The sequence below is a fragment of the Monodelphis domestica genome, chromosome 2 (assembly GCF_027887165.1).
Source record: "Monodelphis domestica isolate mMonDom1 chromosome 2, mMonDom1.pri, whole genome shotgun sequence".
Taxonomy (NCBI): Eukaryota; Metazoa; Chordata; class Mammalia; order Didelphimorphia; family Didelphidae; genus Monodelphis; species Monodelphis domestica.
This window is the reverse complement of record NC_077228.1, coordinates 504,045,748-504,066,985: the sequence shown is the minus strand read 5'-3', so window position 1 is coordinate 504,066,985 and position 21,238 is coordinate 504,045,748. Positions and strand designations below refer to the sequence as shown.

Below are 21,238 nucleotides of genomic sequence, written 5' to 3'. Positions count from 1 at the left end.
GAAAAGAACTCCTAGACTATGGCCTTTCAGCCAGCAGTGGCTCTGAATCAGCATTTTCAGTCACTAATTTTGTCTCACTTTCAGCTGTTGCTTTATGTAATATGTTTTGAGCCATAGCATAGACTGAAAAAAAGTCTTTTTGCCCCTTAGTTGCTGATAACTAAACCATGTAACACCAACATAATTTTCACGTTTGCCAAATGGCTAGTAGTGCAGAAAATAGGCCCTTGTAGTTATAAAACTCTCCTTTACTGGTGGAAATTTAGTGGCATGATTTCATATTGTAAATAATATATTTCTGTCCTACTTTCAGAGGCAAAAGCATATTCGTGACGACCATAAATCTTATTATGCAATTAATACTGTTTATGTATATGGACAAGAGAAATACTTATTGGTAAGAAACTTGGAGTCCATTTTACCCATAAAGACTTTGAATTAGCATGGGGGTCCCAGGGGCAGGCACCTCCATTTCTTTGAATGCTCACCATAGCAGCAAGTGGGAAGTAATACTTTGGTCACACTGCACCTTTAATAAGGCACAGAGACAGAAGGTGTGGTGGAGGGAGCTGGGAGAGGCACAGAGTTACTTACAGAACCAGATCGATGTTGGGCTTCTTGGGCAGCATGGGCATGGAGTTTGGGGTCTCATTTTTATAGTTTTGGGGGTAGAGGATGAACTAATGCTTTATCGGTGCTACCTTGGCTCATTAACATATCCACGTCATCTCTAGAGTATCAGCTTGGTTCAATAGCATAATGTTTGCTGGTGTCCTGCTGGTGTGAACTGCCCGTGCTTGGAGTGCCGTGGGCAGGCAGCAGGACCAAGAGGCCCTTACTGTAAGACCTAGCTGGCTTCCCCACATTCAGGATATGGCCTTAGTTAATCTGTTGGGGCAGTTTCCAATGGCTCTTCTGCCCCCCTAATTTGTGAGACAATTTACAAGTAACTGTTCTGCTCCCTTCAGTTATGGCACACTCTGTAAGAGACTTCTGGGTTCCCCTTTAACCATCTTACTCCTGCTATTGTTACTTTAGACTGGCTACTTATAAACTTAGGATACTATCTAGAAGGGGCAGTGGGAGTCAGGGGGACCAGAACAAGAGACAGTTTTCACACAAGGGACTAAATCAGTGCTTGTTGGTTGATTGAGCAGGACAGGTCTTCAGAACCCACTGGTGGTACATAACGCACTACCTGTGTGAATTTGAGCAAGTTACTGAACTCCTCTGAGTCCTTGTGCATGCCTTCTCTCCCTCCCCGCAAATCCTCCCATATGAATGCTCTAAGAGTCTTTATATGTAGAGGAACTGCTGGCCTGTGTCTGGAAAGGGAATTTCCTTCCCAAGAGTCCCATATGGTGAATCAGGCATCCAGGCTAAACAAGCAAACCAACCCTTTGTTACTTTGAAAGAGCTATTATTTCATCACTATGTGAACCAGAAGGAAATAGTATAATTATCAAGACCTTATCTAGAATCCCATTAGAAAGTTTAATTAAATTTATATAAGACTAGTTTGGGGAAAAAAGGGTTGAAAGAAGAAGAGGGCCAAAAGGGCCTTCTGGGTGCATAAGGATCTCCATTCAACAATTGAACTATTTTTATTCTGCCAACAAAATGACCACATTGAATTTAAATATATCTGTAGTCTGCCTGTGAGAATGTATACTTCTTGATTTTGTTTTTTAATGCCACTTTGCCCTGCTTCCCTCTCTCATCAGTATAGAGTTGTATTCAGGAACTCTCAAAGTTTGATGACTATTATTTGTCCTTTTTCCACACTGGGTGAGCCATATATTTATTCTTACTCTCCAAGGGCATGGCTGGTAATGCCATTAATGCCACTTATTGCCCTGGAGTGGTTCCAGCAACTTGGAGATCTAATACAAAGGGAAAAGGAGAGAAAATGCAGTTCAGTAAGAAATCAGTAACGTATGATAAAGTCTCTTATATGTAAGTCTCAGTTTAGGTCATCCTCTTGCCAGAGAAGAAGTGAGTCCTTTGGAACCTGTAGAGTGGAAATGAAAGAGGTCAAGGTAGACCCAGAGCGTAAAGGAGAGCCAGCCTCCTTCCTAGCTCTCCTTCCTAATTGATTCAATCCTTACGCACAGGCCAGACACTTAAGCACACTTGTTCTTTTTCAGGAACATCTAGGGAAATGATGAAAATGACTCTAATCTGTGCCTCTTTCTCAGAATGAAGACCAAAATGCAGAGGATAGTGATGGTGATAGCTAGAGTTTATATATACAACACTTGAAGGTTTGCAAAGCGCTTTACAAATGTTATTTTATTTGACCTCACAACAGTCCGAGGAGGTAGGAACTATCATTATCCCCATTTTTTCAGATGAGGAGACAGGCAGGCAGACAAAAGTGACTTGCCCTGGATCACACAGCTAGTAAGTGCCTTAGGTTACATTTGAACTCGGGTCTTTCTGATTCCAGACCCAGTGCTCTGTGCACTGTGGAGCCCCTTGTGGCCTTTTAATTCAGAAGCATGCCTTTTAGTTTACAATGAACCATTATCTATTTCCTGGTGTTTACATTTATCTTTATCTTTCTTTTCAAAGTTGCACGATATCTCTGAATCTGAATTCTTAACTGAGGCGGAGATCATATGTGATGCTGTATGCCTGGTATATGATGTCAGTAATCCCAAGTCCTTTGAATATTGTGCCAGGATTTTTAAGGTTTGTAACTGGTGTTCTGTTATCAAAGTCATGCCTATGAGGAATTTAATAACGTTTTAGTGAGTCTAAACCATCAATATAGATTAGCTCAATTTCCCAGGTTAAAGAAAGACTTCAAATCCTAATTGTCGTTTGAGAATGGTCTAAACAACACTATTCTTTGATTCCTGATTCTTTTTGTTAGTCCTTTTGAAAGTGATGATGCCTTCCCAATTAGAACTGAAACAGTTCACACTTCACAGACTGCTGCTCTTGAGTTTTCATGTAGCCAGAGTTTTGAAGGGTTTTTTTTCTTTCCATAGCAACACTTCATGGACAGTAGAATCCCCTGCTTAATTGTAGCTGCAAAGTCAGACCTGCATGAAATTCGACAAGAATATAGCATTTCACCCAGTGATTTCTGCAGGAAACACAAAATGCCTCCACCACAAGCCTTCACTTGCAATACTGCTGACGCACCTAGTAAGGATATCTTTGTTAAGTTGACAACAATGGCCATGTATCCGTAAGTACTTGCTGTCTCTGTTTATAGGCAGCATGGGGTAAAGGGGCACTGCATGCCACGGTCAATCATGAGGGGGGACGCTGCCATACTGAAGTGATTTAGCAACAGAAAGAGTTTTCTTCAGTGAGAAAGTACAACTTTGATTTTTTAAAGTTTGAATAATACATTAAAAAGCAGCCCCTGTTTTCAAAGCAAAGCCTACTGCAACATATGAGGGTTTTGTTTATTTTTCAGTTGTGCCTTTCAGATATCACCACACAAACCAAAAAGAATTTGTTTCTTTGATTTTTAACCAGTTTGTGGGAACTGGCATTTTTCATATGTCCTTTCTTCATAGGAACTTTTCTCCTACTAGTGGTTAATTATCAGTGAGGAAAAGGGGAGTTCTGGCAAGAGAAAGTTCAATTTTGTAAGCTGAAAACCTTAATGTAGAGAGAGAGCACTGAGCAGAAGGAATGCTCTGCATACGTGGCCAGGAGTCACGATTTCATGTACATTTATGGCATTGATCCATATGTGTATGGATCACACATGCCTAGAACTGGTCACATTAAGTTGACTGCCTCAAAATGCATGACTGAAAAGTATTCTACCAGTACAACATAGAGATAAATTCTGTTTTGCAGCAAAATCTCGTGCTTTAGGCTGTATGTTTCTTAGGGGCTTAAACTGAAAACTCACCGTTAAACGCATTTTAATTCATTCATCATAAAGATTTTGACATTTTTTCTTATAAAAAAAGCAATATGATAAAGAGTAATAATCAAACATTGCTGTTAACCAGGATTGGTTTATGTTTCCCCAAGTGAACTGACGACTTCAGAAAATTATGGCCTATTATAGATTTTAAAAGGCAAATAGTTGACTTCTTTGTTATTCCACTGATTCCTTAGAAAAAAAATAGCAAAACCCTCTTAAAATTCGAATTACTTTCTAATGGAATGAAAAGTCATTCCTGGTTCTATAAGACTAGTAATTCCTTGTGTTGTATAATTTACATGGTTTAAAACTCATGCATATACATTTTATTTCTATATCTGCAGAGAGGATCATTATAGAGACAGATTTCTGCTAAAACATTAGCAACATTGATAGAATAGAATTTGAAGTCTTCTTAAAAAACTACTTTGTAAATTATTTTTTCCATATAGTTCTCCAGGGATTTTAACATTTCCTTTCAGGATTGCCAAATGTCTTTTCTTATAATACTTTAAAAAAAAAACCTTACCTTCTGTCTTATAATCAATATTGTGTATTGGTTCCAAGGCAGAAGAGGGGTAATGGATAGGCAATGGGGGTCAAGTGACTTGCCCAGGGTCACACAGCTGGGAAGTGTCTGAGGCCAGATTTGAACCTAGGACCTCCCATCTCTAGGCCTGGCTCTCAATCTACTGAGGCAATCAGGTGCCCCTTATAATACTTTTTAACAATATAATCAGGAAGAAACCCACTGCTTGGTAGAGCTTATTGCTGGATATACAGTGTCTTTTTAATGTATGCTTTTAATATATTTTTAATGTATCGTTTTGTGTAGCCTTATATTTTAAACACATTTCACAGAATTACATATATGCACACACACCGCTCATATCTGAAAAATGCACATGCATTGAGATTTGTGCTCCGATTCATCTGAAGCTACTTCTCCTGAAGCGTCTTGCTGTTGCTAAGCACACTTTGCATCCTGCCTTTCTTGATAGATAGAGCTTTATGTATGTTAAAGACTTAGATTCAATTTATAAAATAACAGATGGATTCCAGTATGACAGCTGGTAATGGCTTTAGTGTCAGGGATGTGCTCATGCTCACAAGTCATGTTTTTAAAAGGAATCTTTTGGTTCTTATTGAACTTAATTTTTTTCTCCATGGGCTTTACCCGTCCCACCCCCCTATGCTATGACGACCCCCACCCCCCAGCTCTCACCAGCAGAGCCATGTTGTCCATCTGAAAAACCTCTGGCAATGCTCAGAGGTTGAAGGTCAGGGTAGATGACTGATTCCACAGAGGCCCCCCCACTCCATTCCCTGCCTTGTAAGTGGGGATGTGGGGACCTGTCCAGGTATTGGATGCTGCCTGGGCCTGACCAACTGGCAATCATTAAAGAGCACCGTTAGCCTTTGGTCACAAATGTTGAAGGGCACCGAGTCGTGGCCTGCGACTGGGCTAAATTCCCCTCCATTGGGAAGGCCCCTAAATTAATTCCCTTTCTGATTCCAGTTGGATTAGATATTGTCCCTCATTCCTTAGCCAGAGTTCCAGCTACTGCCTGCCAGGCATAGCTCCAGAGTTTCAGTGGAGAGCACTTTAACACCATGATGGGCCTCCAGGAGTTTAGGAAGCACTTTGGGGTTCAAAGGGGTGGGTAAATTGGGGGTGGGGGGCACCATTCCTGCCTTTCCGCAGGTGGATAGACTTGTCTTTTGTTGTCTTTTGTTCACTAGCAGCACTTATTCCTTCCTGGTTTTCAAGCATGTGTGTGTGCTAGGGGAGGGGGGAGGAGTGGAGGTTATTTTAAATGCAAACAAAACGTTATCCTGTTGGCGGATTATGGTTTATTTTTTAAATTGATTCTGATGAGGGTGCCATCTAATGCTGTGCAGACTCTTTCCATTAAAAACCCTGCAATCATTTCTTCCCACCACCCTCCCCAGAAGCACAGATTTTGACCTGTGCCCTTAGGTCTTTTCCATGGGACATTGTGGCCCGTCCAGTCACCTCAGGGAGCTTCACGCTCTGCACAGCTTTAGTCTGCCCCAGCTGTCCCTTTCCTCTGTAAGTGTTGCTTATGCCTTAGTCTCTTAAACAACAACAACAACAACAAACGATTGGCACAGCCCCGCGGTGCCTCATTGGTGAGTAAGAACTCAACTGTGTCCTTCTGTGTGTTTTCGCAGCCATGCCCGGTTACGCTGTCTGTGCGCCTGCAACAGGTGCACATTCTGCATCTGTCAGAGCTTCCTCAACTCAGACTTGCTGCAATCTGTAAAGAACAAACTCTTCACGGCAGTTCTTACCAGGTCCTCACTTTATTTACTGCCTGCCGGGCATTCTATTAAAGTACCAGAGAAAGAAAGTAGATACTTTTTCTTTTTAATACAGATTTTCACTATGTAGCCACCCACTGGCCAGGAGACTCTTCTTAAAATGCAACTAATTTTCACTAAAACTCTCATTGTGCTGGATGGTGGTTTGTACTTAGGATTTGTGATCATCCTTAGTAATTCTGTAAAGCTAAGAGATGGATTTGGGGAGGAATTTGCGAAGGAATGCGTAAGGAAGATTTGGGATTTTCTACTTTAAGGAGGTTGATGTTTTTATTTTTTAATACTGAATGATAATAGACTGGAATAGAAATATATTAGAAATGTTGGAAGGTGAAGACACCTGGAGTACAAAGATGACAGTGGTATGGGGTATTTTACTGAATTTTGCTAATTCAGACAAATAAAACATCAAAATCACTTTAATAACGTTCATGGCATATAGTCTGAACTAATGTATGTGTTGTAAAGAGAGCTGTAGCTTTTCCTGAAGCTAACTGATTGACTTTGACTCCTAAGCAATATAGCATCTGACAGCTTGTTAAGCACCTAGACTAATATGGAAAAGCGATTTCAGGGCCAACAGGACCACTTTTAGAGAGTTGTGTTTTTCTGTGTCCTCATCTCCTGGTACATCAGAGATGTGACTATAAAGTATGGGATTGGATTATTTAACAGAACTGAACTGGCTCTTCCAAATAATTTTGTTCCCTTCAGTGCAGTTACTCTCAAAAGTTTTTATACCTGCTTCAGCAGCATTGCCAGGGCTCAGAAATGGATCTGGAAATCCTCTTTTGGAATCTTTTTCAGGCCTATGGCTAACGTTCTTCGTGCTGGCAAATCTTTGTTCTTCGATGATAGATTTTATTTTATTTTTTAAAGCATTCCAATGTTGTTCTGTTTGGTAAATGAAGTTGCAGTCAAGCTGAGTAACAAAGAATGAGGTATAATTTTATTTCAAGGAAGCTTGCAAACTGACTTTAAAGGAAATTCTTAAAGAGAAGATTCAAAAGTGGTTCAGACCTGGGTGATGGCAAAATAAGCATATCACCTCCTAAGATTCAACAGGAATAACAATGATTGGATTATAAAAATTCAGTTAGTTTTGCTTAAAAATCCATCTTATTATTTTATTGTGACACCTTTATAGAACACTGGCCTTACAGAAACTATCCTCTTGATTTGGCAAAATAATGTTAGTTCAAACTAAATAATTCTCTTGCTCAGTGACTCTGTAGTCATAGACTTATAAATCACGCTCTCATTTAGAACAAGAATTGCTAATGTGGCATCCTACAGAGAAGATCATTTGGCCTCCTCCTGGCCATAACTGAATGGGACCTTTTAAAGTACTTGTGCCACTAAATAACTTAGTAACTTCTTGTTGGAATAATTTTTTTTCCTTATTCCATTTCAACTTCACCCAGCCATTAGTCCTTTCTCTCTCTCCTTTAGAACTACACAAAATAGCCTCATTTTTTTTTGGCATGCTTATCCTTCTAGTTTTGAAGATAGTTATTAAGATAAGTCTCTCTTTAGTCTTTTCTTCTCTAAATTCAATATCCCCATTTCTGTTACTCAGATCAGATCCTTTCCAGACCTTTCTCTTTCATAGTGGCCTGTGACCACTATTTAGTTTGGTAGCATTCCTCTTAAGATGTGACCCCTAGGACTGAGCATGACTTTCCAGATATAGTATGACCCCCACATAATGCACTTTAACTTTTACTTTCTCTAATCTGTCTATTATATTTCTGCTAAAGATGTTAGCTTTTAATAAAAGCTCTGTCACACTGTTGGTTCACACTAAACATGTAATTTAAAATTCCAAAATCATCTTAATGTGAACTACTAAACCAAGACTCCTCAGCTTATTTTATGCAGTCATTTATATTTATCTCCGTGAAGTTTCATCTTGTTAGTATTGACCCATCATTCTAGCCTATTGATATTATTTCAAATCTGTAGTCTATTCAGTTGCACATCCTAGTTTTTTGTCAGCAGCAAATTTTTAAGAATTCCTTTTATGCCTTCATCCAAAGTATTAGTGAAAGTGTTAGAGTTATAAATCCTCATTTGCCCCTAATAGGACTTTACTAAAAGAGACATCCTACAGATTGAAAGAGAAACGCTAGATCAATTCTCGCATGGATGCCATCCTTGAATCAGTGTTTCATCATCATATCCATATAGATGTCATGGGAGATTCTGATAATTGTTTTGCTGAAATCTATTTATAATGCATTTATAGTATTCCACAGATCTATCCATATTGTGATTCTATATAAAAAGGAAATGAGTTTGATTTAGCATGATCTTTTCTTTTGTGAATCTTCATGGGCTCCTAGGAAGTACTAGTTACAAACCTTTTAACTTACAGAATTTTAGAACTGAAAAGAAGCTGAAATATCATCTACTCTAACCCCTTTATTTGACACCTTAGAAAATTGAGTCTTAGAGGTTGTGAGGATTTAACCAACATCGAGACAAGAACCCAAGGCTGTTTTCTATCTCTTTTACTTGTTCTTTTTAAGGCATAATATTGTTCACCATTGATAATCCATTCTAGACATCCCTGGTGACTTTTTTATTATGGATTGGTGTTTCATAAGCTGTCTTGGAGTGACATTTGTAATACGGATTATCTTTTCATCTTATTGATACTCTTTTGTGTCCATTTGGTGGCCATAATGATTTTAGGTAGGACATACAAGAAATACTCTGAGACTATGATCTCTGAGGAATCATAAGTACTTTAACTACTTCTGTTTATAAATTGGAAATAGCATAATGTCTACCAATAACAGAATTTTTTATCTCTAACATGAAAATAGATAACTGAAAAATTAAATGTGATGGCATGGAAAGAGGAACAGGAATGATTCAGAGGATCATCCTACCATCTAGTCCCTTTCAAGGTTGTTTCTTGACAGTCTATCCAGAAAGATAGCCCCTTTCTCTGTTAAAGAGGTACCTCCTGTTTCTCTAGTTTTGTTTCCCAGGATAGGAGATTGCCTTGATTCCATTTGACTGAGTGTATATTGTATTTAGCATGTAAAACTGAGGACACAGAGTCATGTTTATTGAGCTGTCTTGCAAAGTAAAAGCTGTTTAGGCCTTGCTCTAATTTGATTCTACTCTTATCAGTCTGTTTAGGTTTATCTTTTTACATAACGATAAATTATATTATTAATCTGTTTTCAGGTTGTTTTTTTTCTCTAAGTCACTTAATCTCTGCTTCAGTTTCCACAGCTGTAAAATGAGAATAAGAACATTACCCACCTCCTAGGATTATTGTAAGGATTAAATGAGATGATATTTGTAAAGCACTTAGCATAGTGCCTAGCATATAGAAGATGGTTAATACTTGTTTCTTCTCTGCTTCTTCCCAAGCTTTTCCTTAATAAGAACTATATTAGTTCAAAAAAATGAAAAATGCCTTCTCTATATATTTTATATTTATGCATATATATAATCCTTCTTGCAAAAAATTGCCAAATTCTTTTTTCTTCTTTAATGTTAAGACAAAAGTACTATAAAGGTGCAAATTATATCATTTGTTTGAACTACCTAGGTCCCTTTTTTAGTGGTCTTTCTCTCAAATTCATACATTCCCATTCTGTGCATGAGAATTGTTAGTCTAATACAGGGCTTAAATTACATAATTTAAATTTCTTCTTTCTCATAGGTGTTCATTAGTGCTCATCTACTTCTTGGTCATTTTTTATAACTTTTCTTTATACATGGTTCATGTGTGTTTCTGTGTATAATCTTCCTGTTTATTTAGCACATGTTTATCAAAGAAACTTCTATTTGGTGACTTTGTTTTATGTTATTTTTTTCCATTCCATTTTAATCATTTGCATTAGTTTAGTCAAATCATAGGATCATTGCCACGAGGACAGCATTTTTCTCCAGTAACAAAGTTCTTCATTCATTTTCTGTTGACTATTAGGGTAAGAGTTGATCATAACTTTCCATCCAGGAATTGTTGTTTTCGCATCTGTTAGGATTCCCACTTACATTTTTAAAATTAGAAAGTTACTTCATTTCAGGAATTTAAAAATTGGTTAGTAGGACAAACACCATTGATTTAGTAATGGTGGTCAGTTCTTTCAGTTCTTAATTCACAATCATTTTTGAAGAGGACTTCTCATTTTCAAACCTTTAGAATTATTCTATGCCAGAAGTCTGATGTCATAGTCCCTGCCTTGGGCAGTATTCTAATAAAACATGGTTCTTCAAGGAACCTTTTGTTGTTTCACATGTAAACTCATAAATTCCATTGCATTTATTCATTCACTTAGATACAAAGTTCTTTTAAAGACTACTTTGGCTACCATCACCTCCTACCTTATATTATACTTGTGTTTAAAATGTGGCCATTTTCCTTGCCTTAAGTACACTGCACGCTCCTTAAGACAGTCTTTTTAAAATATTTGTACCCCAAGCACCTCAAAAAACCCTCTGAGGTACCTGGTCAATGTTTGTTGGATGGGTATGACAAGACAGAAACCCAGATAGCGTAACAGAATCTTATTAAATGTTATATTAGGGATTTTGAAAGGATTTTGTCCTTTTCTTTCTAGTTTGAAAGCAAATGACGGTGCTTGACTGCAACTCAAGTTGCTAAATGTACATAGGATGTAGTTAGACTTTCCTCATGAAAGCAGCTGGTGCCTTGCAGAAGTTTGCTCATAGATACTGTATTCATCTATGTTACCCAAGAACTTGTTAAAATCCCCTCAAGTAAATTGTCGATGCTTGCATCTTTTAGATTTTGCTGTTAGTTGACAAATATCTATTTCTTGGTGTGTTCAAATATATGGAAAGCTGCTGTTTGCTCTATCTGGTGCTCTTTTCAATGAACTTAGATGGTATTAGAGCATTTTTGTGTAACTTCCATCTTCTGCAGTACAGATTCTGCTGATGTCCAGGGAAGCATTCCTGGGCATAGGACCAGTGTTCTGGCCTTTCCCAAAGTGTGTCAGTATTAAGGCATGCTCAGTTAACAGCTGGCTTTCAGGATGTGGTGCTAGTAACCCACATTGGGCCCTTATAATGGAAATTCTAAAAATGTTTTGAGAAAAAAAAACAGATTGAAACATTTCATGTCACCAAAATGTTGTGTTATATTGTGTCTCTGAGGCCCACAGTTTGAATAAATCAGATCGACTTTTATATTGAAAATGAATATCCAAAATACTTTATGCTAAACAAGGAATAGAGAAATAAAAAGAAAATAAGAAAATAAAGTCCAAAAATGGACACACATCATTTCAAAAAAGCATTTTCGGCAAGACAATCTCAAAATCTGAGAGAGAAACTTTCTTTTGATTAGTAGATTTGCTTATGGGATGCCAAGGAGCAGAGTGGATAACAGGCTGGCCTTGGAGTCAGGAAAAACTGGATTTACTTTCTGCCGCTCCCCCATAATCTAGCTGTGTTGCCCAAAGATCTGAGTCCCTGAGGATCTGAGGTACTGATAGCTGACACCCCCTCCCCACCAAAAAAAACACCAAACAACCTCCCCTCCCCCCAGCAGGATGTGAACAGAACAACTGGTGTTATGGTGACTAGAATGCCTGTATATGGTTCCTCTCAGTCAGATGAGCTTCCGTTGCAGGTGCATGTTATCTTGGACTTAATGTGGTAATTTATTATGTTCTTCTAAGTTAACTTCATGCCCACAGTGCATGTGTGCGTGCTCATGTGCATGGAGTATTAAGAGAATGTGTTTTCCCCTAGGTGTTGTGTTCTGGGTTATGGTTTGAAGGGATAAGATTATAGGAAAGTATCAATTCAGATCAGAGATGATTGGAGGAGACCCAGGAGAGTGACTGCAGAGTTTCTGACACTTGTCTTCCTCCTATTTCCCTTTCCCATCCTCTAACTCTTAATCCCGAGCTGAAAGAGCCCTTAGAGGCCAGCTAGTCTGACCCCTGAATCCTGCAGATGAGGGAATGAGGTCCACAGTTGTTCAGTGACTTGCCCATAGCCCTACAGGTAGTAAGAGGTGAGAATAGAGGTTGGACTTGAATCCAAGCCCTCTGACTCCAGAGTCAGTGTTCTTCCTTTGAATCTAAAGGACTTCCTTGGCAAGTTCCTTCCTCATGCCCCGCTTCTCAATATTCTGAGTGCTTTCAGAACCCCTTGAGACCTGAGTCTACAGGTTATTTCATTGAATAAGCCCCAGAAAGCTTGTTCTAGTGCATTCGTCCCATTGTGAAATGACTTGCTTTTGACGCTAAGGAAAAATAAATTGTGCTTTACCATTTTAACTACTCCTCCCCCCCCCCCAACTCTAAATTAGGACTCTGCCTAGGGACATATATGAGAGTTATTGGGATGTTCTGGAAAAGACACTCAACTTAGAGTCAGAGACTTACCTGTACCATTTCCTTGCTCTGTGAATGAGAACAACTGACCTGGAGACATCTCCCTTAGCCTCAGCTTTCTCGTCTGTAAAATGGAAGTAGTGATGCTTGTACAACACATCTCACAGTGCTGATGTAAGGAATGTGCTTTTTGATTCAATTAAACATTTCACTGAGAAGTTACTCTTCCCCTTCTCCTCACATTTTCTAGGTTCTAGGGTAGATTTTATTTGAATTGAGTCCCTTTGGGATTACTTAGAAATGTACTAATGTTTATCCAATAGAAAATTTCAGAATATTTTCTAAATTTTAAAATAATCTTTAAATTGTTTGATAAAGCAAAAAACTAGGGGAGTTAAGAAACATATACTTAGATTGCTAATTTTCATCATGTTGCAGCAACTTAGGGCTCACCCTATACATATATAATTACATTTGTAGCCTTGTATTTTAGACACCTATATAAATCCCATTCGTTGAAGTAAAGGCTGCTTCAAGCATTTAATCATACTTAATTCATTATTTATGTTCTAATCAGATATTGTCGCTGAGAATTGTTGAACTATATGGCTTGTGCTGGCAAGCAACATTAGGAGAGCCTGGAATGGTAGTTGAGGTAGAACAGATATGTCATAAGATATCGACATGTCTTCTAAAATGATCATTGGCGTGAGCCCTTATGAAAGATTTGTGCTTTGGGATCGCTGAGGAACGGTTTTGGCTTGTCTTTGCAAATGAAATATGGAACAGTTTTATGAAACCAGTGCCTGTACTTATGCTAGAGCTCTCCTGAAATAACAAACATGAATCAGACCTTGCCGCCTGCTTGACTAATACATATTAGATCCCTCTTGTCTCTGTTCACGTGATGCCAGTTAGCTGAGTAATGACAGATGTTCTGTCAGATTTCTAAATGCCTTCTCTGTTGTAAATACTACCTAGTTAGTATAGCCTTCAAGTACATTTAGTAAAGAAAAAATTATTTTCCCGAGCATGTTTCCATGTCCCAGAATATCTGTAACATTGATGAAGATGTTGAAATATTTTATGAGTAAGTAGTTGCTTGCCTTAAGTATTACAGTAAACCAGTGGTGTTAAGGGACTGTATCAGTGTGAGCCAAGCCTCAGCAGTGTGTGTTTGATGCTTCTCATGTGTAAATATGTGCATCTATATTACATAAAGTGCTGTGGGGAATAGAGTAAATACTGTTTTGCAAAGCCAGTGAAAACGCAGCTGTCAAGACAAGATGGATGTTTTCTTCAGTAGCAGTACCCTGTTATAACTCCATAAAGAGGAGCCTGCATTAAACATCGTTACGGATTTAGGGATTCTGTGTTGGGAAATCATTTCAATTCTATTTTTCATATGATTAGAGCAGGCCAACCTTTCCTGTCCTTCCCCAAGGTTAAAAAATAAGCAAATAAAAAACACCTGTTCTTCTCCAGCTGGTAAAAATCCCAGCAAGGAGAGTAGGGACTAAAGGGCTGTTTCTGAAGCAGAAAAGGTGAGAAACTTGTCCTCAGTACCAAGTGGAGAAATCTTTTGCTGATCGGAGTCCACTGTAAAATAGGCTCTGGAATGGACTGATAGCCTATGTTCCTATTTATGATTATGTAGCTGTTAACTTGGAGAAGACTCTCCCAAGCCATGGGAGCATCGTGTCTAAACTTGGGCATTTTCTGTAGCTCCTATGATGTTAGTTGGGTTTGTGTGTTAGTTTTCATAAGCACTATTTCTGTAATGGCTAATTAGTCTGTCAGAAAAGGTTAAAAGAGTTTCGGCTCTTGGTGAGTTACGTGACCCACATATAGTAGGATCTAGTTGTTAGCTTCATTATTAACAAACGGTGTGCTTCTGTTTTGCCCCAAAGTGCTGAACGGTAGTGGTTTTGAGGAGCCAATCCAAGTGTCTCAGACCTATCATTAGAAACAGTAGTGTTGAGAATGCACAGGGAAATGTGTCTGAGAGCCCACTTGTTCAGGTCTTAAATGTTATTTTGAACAAAATATTTATTGAAGGTGATAATCTTCTTATAGAATAACAAATTTGTTTAGAGACTTAAAAAGGTAGAAAGAATGAGACAAAGCAATGCAAACTAGCAACTAAATTTATATTATATAACTGAGAGGTATATTTTAAGAGCCTTTCTGTGTTGAGCTGTGCCATGAACCACAACTGTGCATGTGTGCAAAAGGTTAAGAGCCCAGGTAGCTGAGTGGGGTGCCATGCTGTTAGCAGACGACGAAGGCAGTATTGTTCACCAGGTGCACGCTGTCAACTCTGTAGAAGATTCCATCTTCATGGAGTCATCTCATGGTCCGCTTTTTCTTGAAGCCAGGTAACATTTCCCACGCTCACCAGTTTGACCTTGCTGGGTGTTTTCCCATTGGAAAAACTGAAACCCAGATAACTAGTTCCTTAAGTGATTTTTAAAAAGAGAGAGATTGTGTGTTGAAAGAACTAACTTGCAAGATGGAATGCACCTGTGTTATCGTTTTACTCTTAAAAAACACACATAAAGAATAATTTTGAAATAGAGATTTACTTTTCTTTTGATGTGTGAGGGAGAGTATTGGAGTGCTGTGCTTCTGGGCAGTACTGATAAAGCATGGAATTCCGCAGCTTGTGTTACCGTCTCCAATTCCTGGGGCATGTGGAGTGCAGAATCACCCTAGCTACAACACGCAGTGAAATGTTCAGAAACGAAGGTGATTCTGCAGTCCAAGACCAACCAAGGGGCAAAATAATTTGGCATAACTCGTGTCTTGGCTATTAACTCTCTTCTGTACGTGTGGATACACTCAGTGTCTCATTCCTTGTAGACGTTTAACTTTCACCTAAAATCCGTTTCTCCGATGTAGGTAGGTCTAAAGATAACCCAGCCTAGACAGCATCCAGAAGCCCTTTGAAGCGTAGGTTTCCCACATCACCTTAGTTGCATTTGCTTAACCAAAACTTGGTGACACTTGATAAAGTCATTGGTTCCACCTTGGCTTTAGAGCTTTATCTTCCTTATGGTAAGCTGTCATACTTGAGACTCTTGAGGGTGGCCAGCAGTGTTTTTAACTGAGCATGCTCACAAACCTAGTTTGTGGTAATGGGGGAGATTGGGGGCATTGGCTGTCCTGCCCTTGTCATGCATAACATGGCTTCTTTTATGCCATCCTCCCACTTCCATCCTACTGTGTTACATTGCGTGTTACATTGCGTCTTTTGGTTTGTACTGTTGTCACTGCCTGTTTCATTAACACTTGATTCCTATTAACAAGTTTTCAGTGTAACGCAAACTAGTAGTTGGCTTGTTTTTTCCTTTGGTGGGGGAGGGTTCCTTCAGAATTTTTAAAGGGGACGAGGATTTCGAAAGTTTGATTTCTCACTGCTCGTAGGGAAGTATTGCGACTCGTCACTATACTACAGTGTATCTTGAAGCTTCTGGGTAAGGGTGATTTTGCTAATTGTTTGAATTCAGCCAAACCATCCTCAAAAATGGGAAAACTTCATCGTCTTTCTTATTTTTAATGACCCAGCAAAGAATCTAAAAGCGTGGGTTGTTTTTTACCCACTTATTGGTCTTTCTTCATGAGAAAAAGGCAACGATGAGAAATCTTAAACTTCATCTGTTTCCAAATGTTAGCTAATTGCAAAACCACCTGCCTTTTCCTCCTACACCATAATGACCAATCTCTGTTAGAAACTGGATTGAGATAAAAAGTTTCAGTAAACATAGCTGACAAGTGTCCTAATACTTCCCTACAAGTTCTTGATTGCTGTAATGCAACATTCTCAGAATAAATCCTGTTTTTGAAATCGCTTCTGTTTTCTGACTGCAGGCACGTGACGCAGGCAGACCTCAAGAGCTCCACATTTTGGCTTCGAGCAAGTTTTGGTGCTACAGTGTTTGCAGTTTTGGGGTTTGCTATGTACAAAGCATTGTTGAAACAGCGATGATCTAAACAACAACTTCAATAATGGCCCTACCAAAAACCAATACTTTTATGTACATTCTGAATGCTTTAAATTGTGCTAGAAATATTGAGATATTTATATATGCAGAGTTACTTTATTAATATTTGTAATTCTTGCATAAGAGTATTTTAAACGATAGCAATGACTGCAGTATTGGCTAGTGTGTATGCAAAAGAGAGTTCCACTTAGTGGCCATGTAAAGGTGACCATGCTACAGAGGCCAAAAGGGAATGTTTTGTAAATAATGTACATATTCAGGCAGCAAGATATGTGGCTTCCCGAAAAACTGAGTTATGGAAATGCTGTCCATAGATGTTTCCACTTACATATTAGTGTTTAATTGGAACTCACTATCATAGGTTTTAGTTCAACTCAATGTACTTGCTCATGGATTACTTATTTATTTCACATTCATTTGAAATGATGCGTTGGGGTGGGGGGGTGGGGGGAGGCAGCATCTAAGCGATATGAGGCACAGTTCACGATTTTCCCTCCCTGGAGGGTAGGTGTCAGTTTTCCAATAGAGTTTTGTTTCATTTCAAGGACAGCTTCACTATGGCATGCCAGCCACTGGGGCTTGATAAGATCTTTGACATGCACAGCTGGATGTGAGGCTCCCCTTGGAGGGTGCAGCAAAACTTTCCCAAAGTCACAAAGCAAAAGAATCAGTGTAATTGTTGTGTATTCCTTAATTTTTGAGTATGTTGTATTTTATAAACCCTTTCAGATCAAATGGGGGTGGGATGGGGAGGAGCCAATTTATACATTATGAATGTTTCTAGTTCAAAAGACCATTACTGTTTAATTTCCTCCGAACTGTAAATCATCCTGTCTCGGCTGTGTCTGTAGTGCCAAGGGAGTGCACAGTTCTTGCTCTGTTGTAGAATATCACAGTAGCTGCATGCTTCCTGATGTGTTCTATACCTGGTTAGAACTCCCTGTAGACAGCGACTTTTTTAAATGAAAGAATAAATCTAATGAATCTAAACCCTCACGATAAACTTATTTTTTCCATCATCAACCTTTTAAAGTATTTCAATAAATAACTCATGTGTACTGTGGTTTATTTTTTATATTGGGTCCTCTCTCCTAGAAATCAGCCAATTAGAAAACATCTATTAAGTGCTTACTGTATGCAAAACATTGTGCCAAGCCCTGGAAATTCAAAGACAAAGGTAAAACAGTCTCTGTCCTCAAGGAACTTACATTCTCATAGCAGAGATCACATGCACACATGCACAGCCTAATCCTGGAAAGTGGGGTAGGGTGGCAGGGGCTACTGTGGTAAATTTGAAGAGGAGAGGGAGGGTCTGGAATAGCCACTGTAGTGAGTGAGACAGGAATCAATTAGGAATGAGTAAAAGGATTGCCTGGAGATCCAATAACAAGTTTGCTGCAGACCCAACCAGCCCTATGGGGTGACTTCTTTCATCTCAGTCCAGCAGTGTGTGAGTTAGGGTAGAGGGAGAGGATGGGATGATGGTGTAAAGAAAGGATTAACTTTCCCCTTATCTACTTTTAGCTCAGCAAATCAAGAACTTACAGTACCCTTACTAAGTATGAGAGTTCATAAGTCACTTACTAGAGTAAGCTCACATCTCCAAAGGCCACTGCTCCCCAGCCTTGGGAGGTGCTAGCAACTTGAAAGGCTGCAATAGGTTTCTGTGAAGAGGAGAAAAGACAGGAAGTGAAGTGGGAAAAAGGGTATAAAAAGAGACCAACATAGTCTGAGAGATCATTCCTTTCCTGGCATTTGGAGTGAGTGGCTGAGATTCCTGCCTTGGATTTGGAGGAGGCTGTGCTGGTAGACTTCTGGCTGAAGGCTCCATGTGGAGAGACCTCATTGGAGAAGAGCTGATAGGCTTATTAGGAAACTGTCTCTTTTTTCCACTTTCATTTTTTTCTACCTCTTTGTAAATAAAAGTTGCTAAAAGTCATTTTGACTTAAGCTATAATATTTTAAAATCGGCAATATTACTTTATAACTTACTGAGTTAAAACCTAAATTTAAACCTTACATTAACTGGCGAACCACAAAGTTTTGACAAGATAATTTCCTTCACTTTTTACTATCTCTAAACTATCCCTCAGCTTTTAGTAGCTAATTCTGGAGTTAAAAACCTACAGCTGTTGATCTGTTTGCTGTGGGGAAGGATAAGTCCTAAATCCCTTTTTTTCCTCTTTCCTCCTTAAACTGAAAACAGCTGAATAACCAGCAATTGCTTGCTGCTGCTGGGTAAGCTGGCAGTTTTTTCTTAGGCAACAATTAGCGGGCCCTCAGGGCTCCACCTGGGGAGATGCTTCCACCCCTGCCCTCACTCTTTGCCTCAGGGGTGAAGCAACCCTGCCCCCACAAGCTTCCATCTCATAGCCCAGAATTTTTTAAGACCTTTCTAAACCCCATGTGTCTCTACTAGGGAGAGCAGACAGGAAGCAGGAGCAACTAAAACTGTCCCTTGAATCCTGAAAAGCTTTCAGATCCATTAAGAAAAAAAAAAAAATAGGAGGCAGCTGGGTAGCTCAGTGGATTGAGAGCCAAGTCTAGAGATGGGAGGTCCTGGGTTCAAATCTGGCCTCAGACACTTCCCAGCTGTGTGACCCTGGGCAAATCACTTGACCCCCATTGCCTAGCCCTTACCACTCTTCTGCCTTGGAGTCAATACCCAGTATTGACTTCAAGATGGAAGGTAAGGGTTAAAAAAAAAGAAAAAGAAAAAAAATACCAGCAAACCAATTTTTTTTGCCCACAGGTGTAATAGATGATATTGGAGGGTATATTTGATGGATATGGCCTGAAAGAAGCTCCCTAGAATCATGTGGTGGCCCCTGGCATTTAACCTCTGGGGGAGAGGAGAAAACCACCCTCTTATAACAAACTATTTTCTCTGAAGTTTCTAGAAGACCCCACTCACTAACTTTATGAAACCCTAACCCCTAACCAGCAGCACCACCTACTGACAAAAAAGTAGAATTGCAAACAATTTTAATATTCAAATTGAAAAATATTGAATAGGTGACTGAGTATAGTACTGAATAGCATAGCCTAAACTGGGAAAATGCTGCATCTTGTCTATCTAAAATGGCTCGTGAGGGGACAGCTGGGTAGCTCAGTGGATTGAGAACCAGGCCTAGAGACAGGAGACCCTATGTTCAAATCTTACCTCATACTTCCCAACTGTGTGACCCTGGACAAGTCACTTAACCCCTATTGCCTAGCCCTTACTACTCTTCTGCCTTAGAACCAATACACAGTATTGATTCCAAAATGGAAGGTAAGGGTTTTTAAATAAATAAAATGGCTCATGGTTCTAGAGAACATTTCACAATGGCTTTATTTAGCACTGTTCCTGGCTGTACTTATACTAATAGGATGCCTTGCAGTTTACCTATTCCTCTTCAAGAAAAAACAACCAAGACTGGAAGATAGCTTGATTAATCTCAAGATTCAGAAAGGAGATTCATCTCCCTACACTCCTTTACTATCTAAACCTACTCAGTCTCTGCCTCATCCTGTCCAATCTATTTCCCGTTCTGTCCAACACATTTCCCATCCAATCTGACCCATCCCTCCCATTACTCCACACCCTCACCATCTCATCCTACCCAACTTCCTTGCTCTTGCCATAGCCACCTTATCTTGTTCAGCTTTTCCCCACCTACTACCCAAACCCACTCATTCTCCTGTCCCTACCTGTCATCCCTCTGCTCCTCCCTGCCCACAACCCCTCCCCTGATCATCTCTGTCCCACCTCCAACCCACCCCTGATCTCTAGACCAACCCCTCCCTCTCACCTCACCTCCTCCCCTTTACTCCATTGAAATGCAAATATCACACCATGCATCAGAAACCAAAAATAGTTAAAAGCCTATTCTCCTTAAGGGAAGTACACACAATAAAAGTGGAGATTTAGTGTCCCTTAGGCACCATAAATCCTTCAACTCCCAGGATATTGAGAGATTCAAGCAAAATACTTCCTTTGAAGATGAGCCCATTGTGATTATAAAAAACAACAACAAACTAGAGAGCATTTACTTTACTTATGATCCCATGTGGACTGACATGGGAAAATTTGATCCAAGAATTTTTAATAGAAAGAGAACAATAAAATAATCTCTCTCACCAATCAGGCCCAGGGAAGGAGAACAATTCATTGGTCCCAGCAAGACTCAAAATGGAATGTTAATAATGAACAAGACTACTTAAAACTATGCCTGGCTAGAGAGGCATTACTAACAGCAAAGAGAGCTTGTTCTGATAGGCCTGGTACATGGACAAAGTTTGAAAACTTAAAGCAAAAAAATGAGGAAAATCCCAGTTTACGGACAAACATTGAACTGGGAGGTAAATATATAAACCTGAATCTTTAGAAAGAAAGGGATATCAGATAAGAAGATAGTTTGTAGAGAACTGTTGCAAAGTTGTCAAAGATTATTTTTAAACCAACTGCCCAAATTGGGCTAGTATGGACCGTGAAGAATTGAGAAGGGGAACAGTTTATGTCTTTAATGGTTGTGAAAAGAAAGATGAAGATAACAGTGACTCAATGGAGGAATTAAGGAAAGAAATAAAAAATTTAAAGGAGGAAATTAGAAAAGAAAAAGCAAATCAAGGAGTGGCCATAGCCCGTTTTGCAGGAATGCACAAATCAACTA

General features: G+C 39.2%; 1 protein-coding gene across 4 annotated transcripts in view; it reads left to right on the top strand.

Moving 5' to 3' along the window:
• RHOT1 (ras homolog family member T1) overlaps positions 1-17,631 on the top strand; it is a 78,811-nt gene extending 61,180 nt beyond the window's left edge. For 2 of the 4 annotated variants that reach the window (XM_001374607.5, XM_016429241.2), the window contains 6 exons: positions 314-397; positions 2,575-2,694; positions 2,997-3,199; positions 6,095-6,217; positions 14,814-14,957; positions 16,450-17,631. In XM_001374607.5, the coding sequence (XP_001374644.3) occupies positions 314-397; positions 2,575-2,694; positions 2,997-3,199; positions 6,095-6,217; positions 14,814-14,957; positions 16,450-16,567 (792 nt within the window). In that variant the 3' untranslated portion in view covers positions 16,568-17,631. The remainder of the gene's footprint in view (positions 1-313; positions 398-2,574; positions 2,695-2,996; positions 3,200-6,094; positions 6,218-14,813; positions 14,958-16,449) is intronic. The other 2 variants (XM_056819467.1, XM_056819468.1) reach the window with 2 other exon arrangements.
• Positions 17,632-21,238: the final 3,607 nt, after the last annotated feature.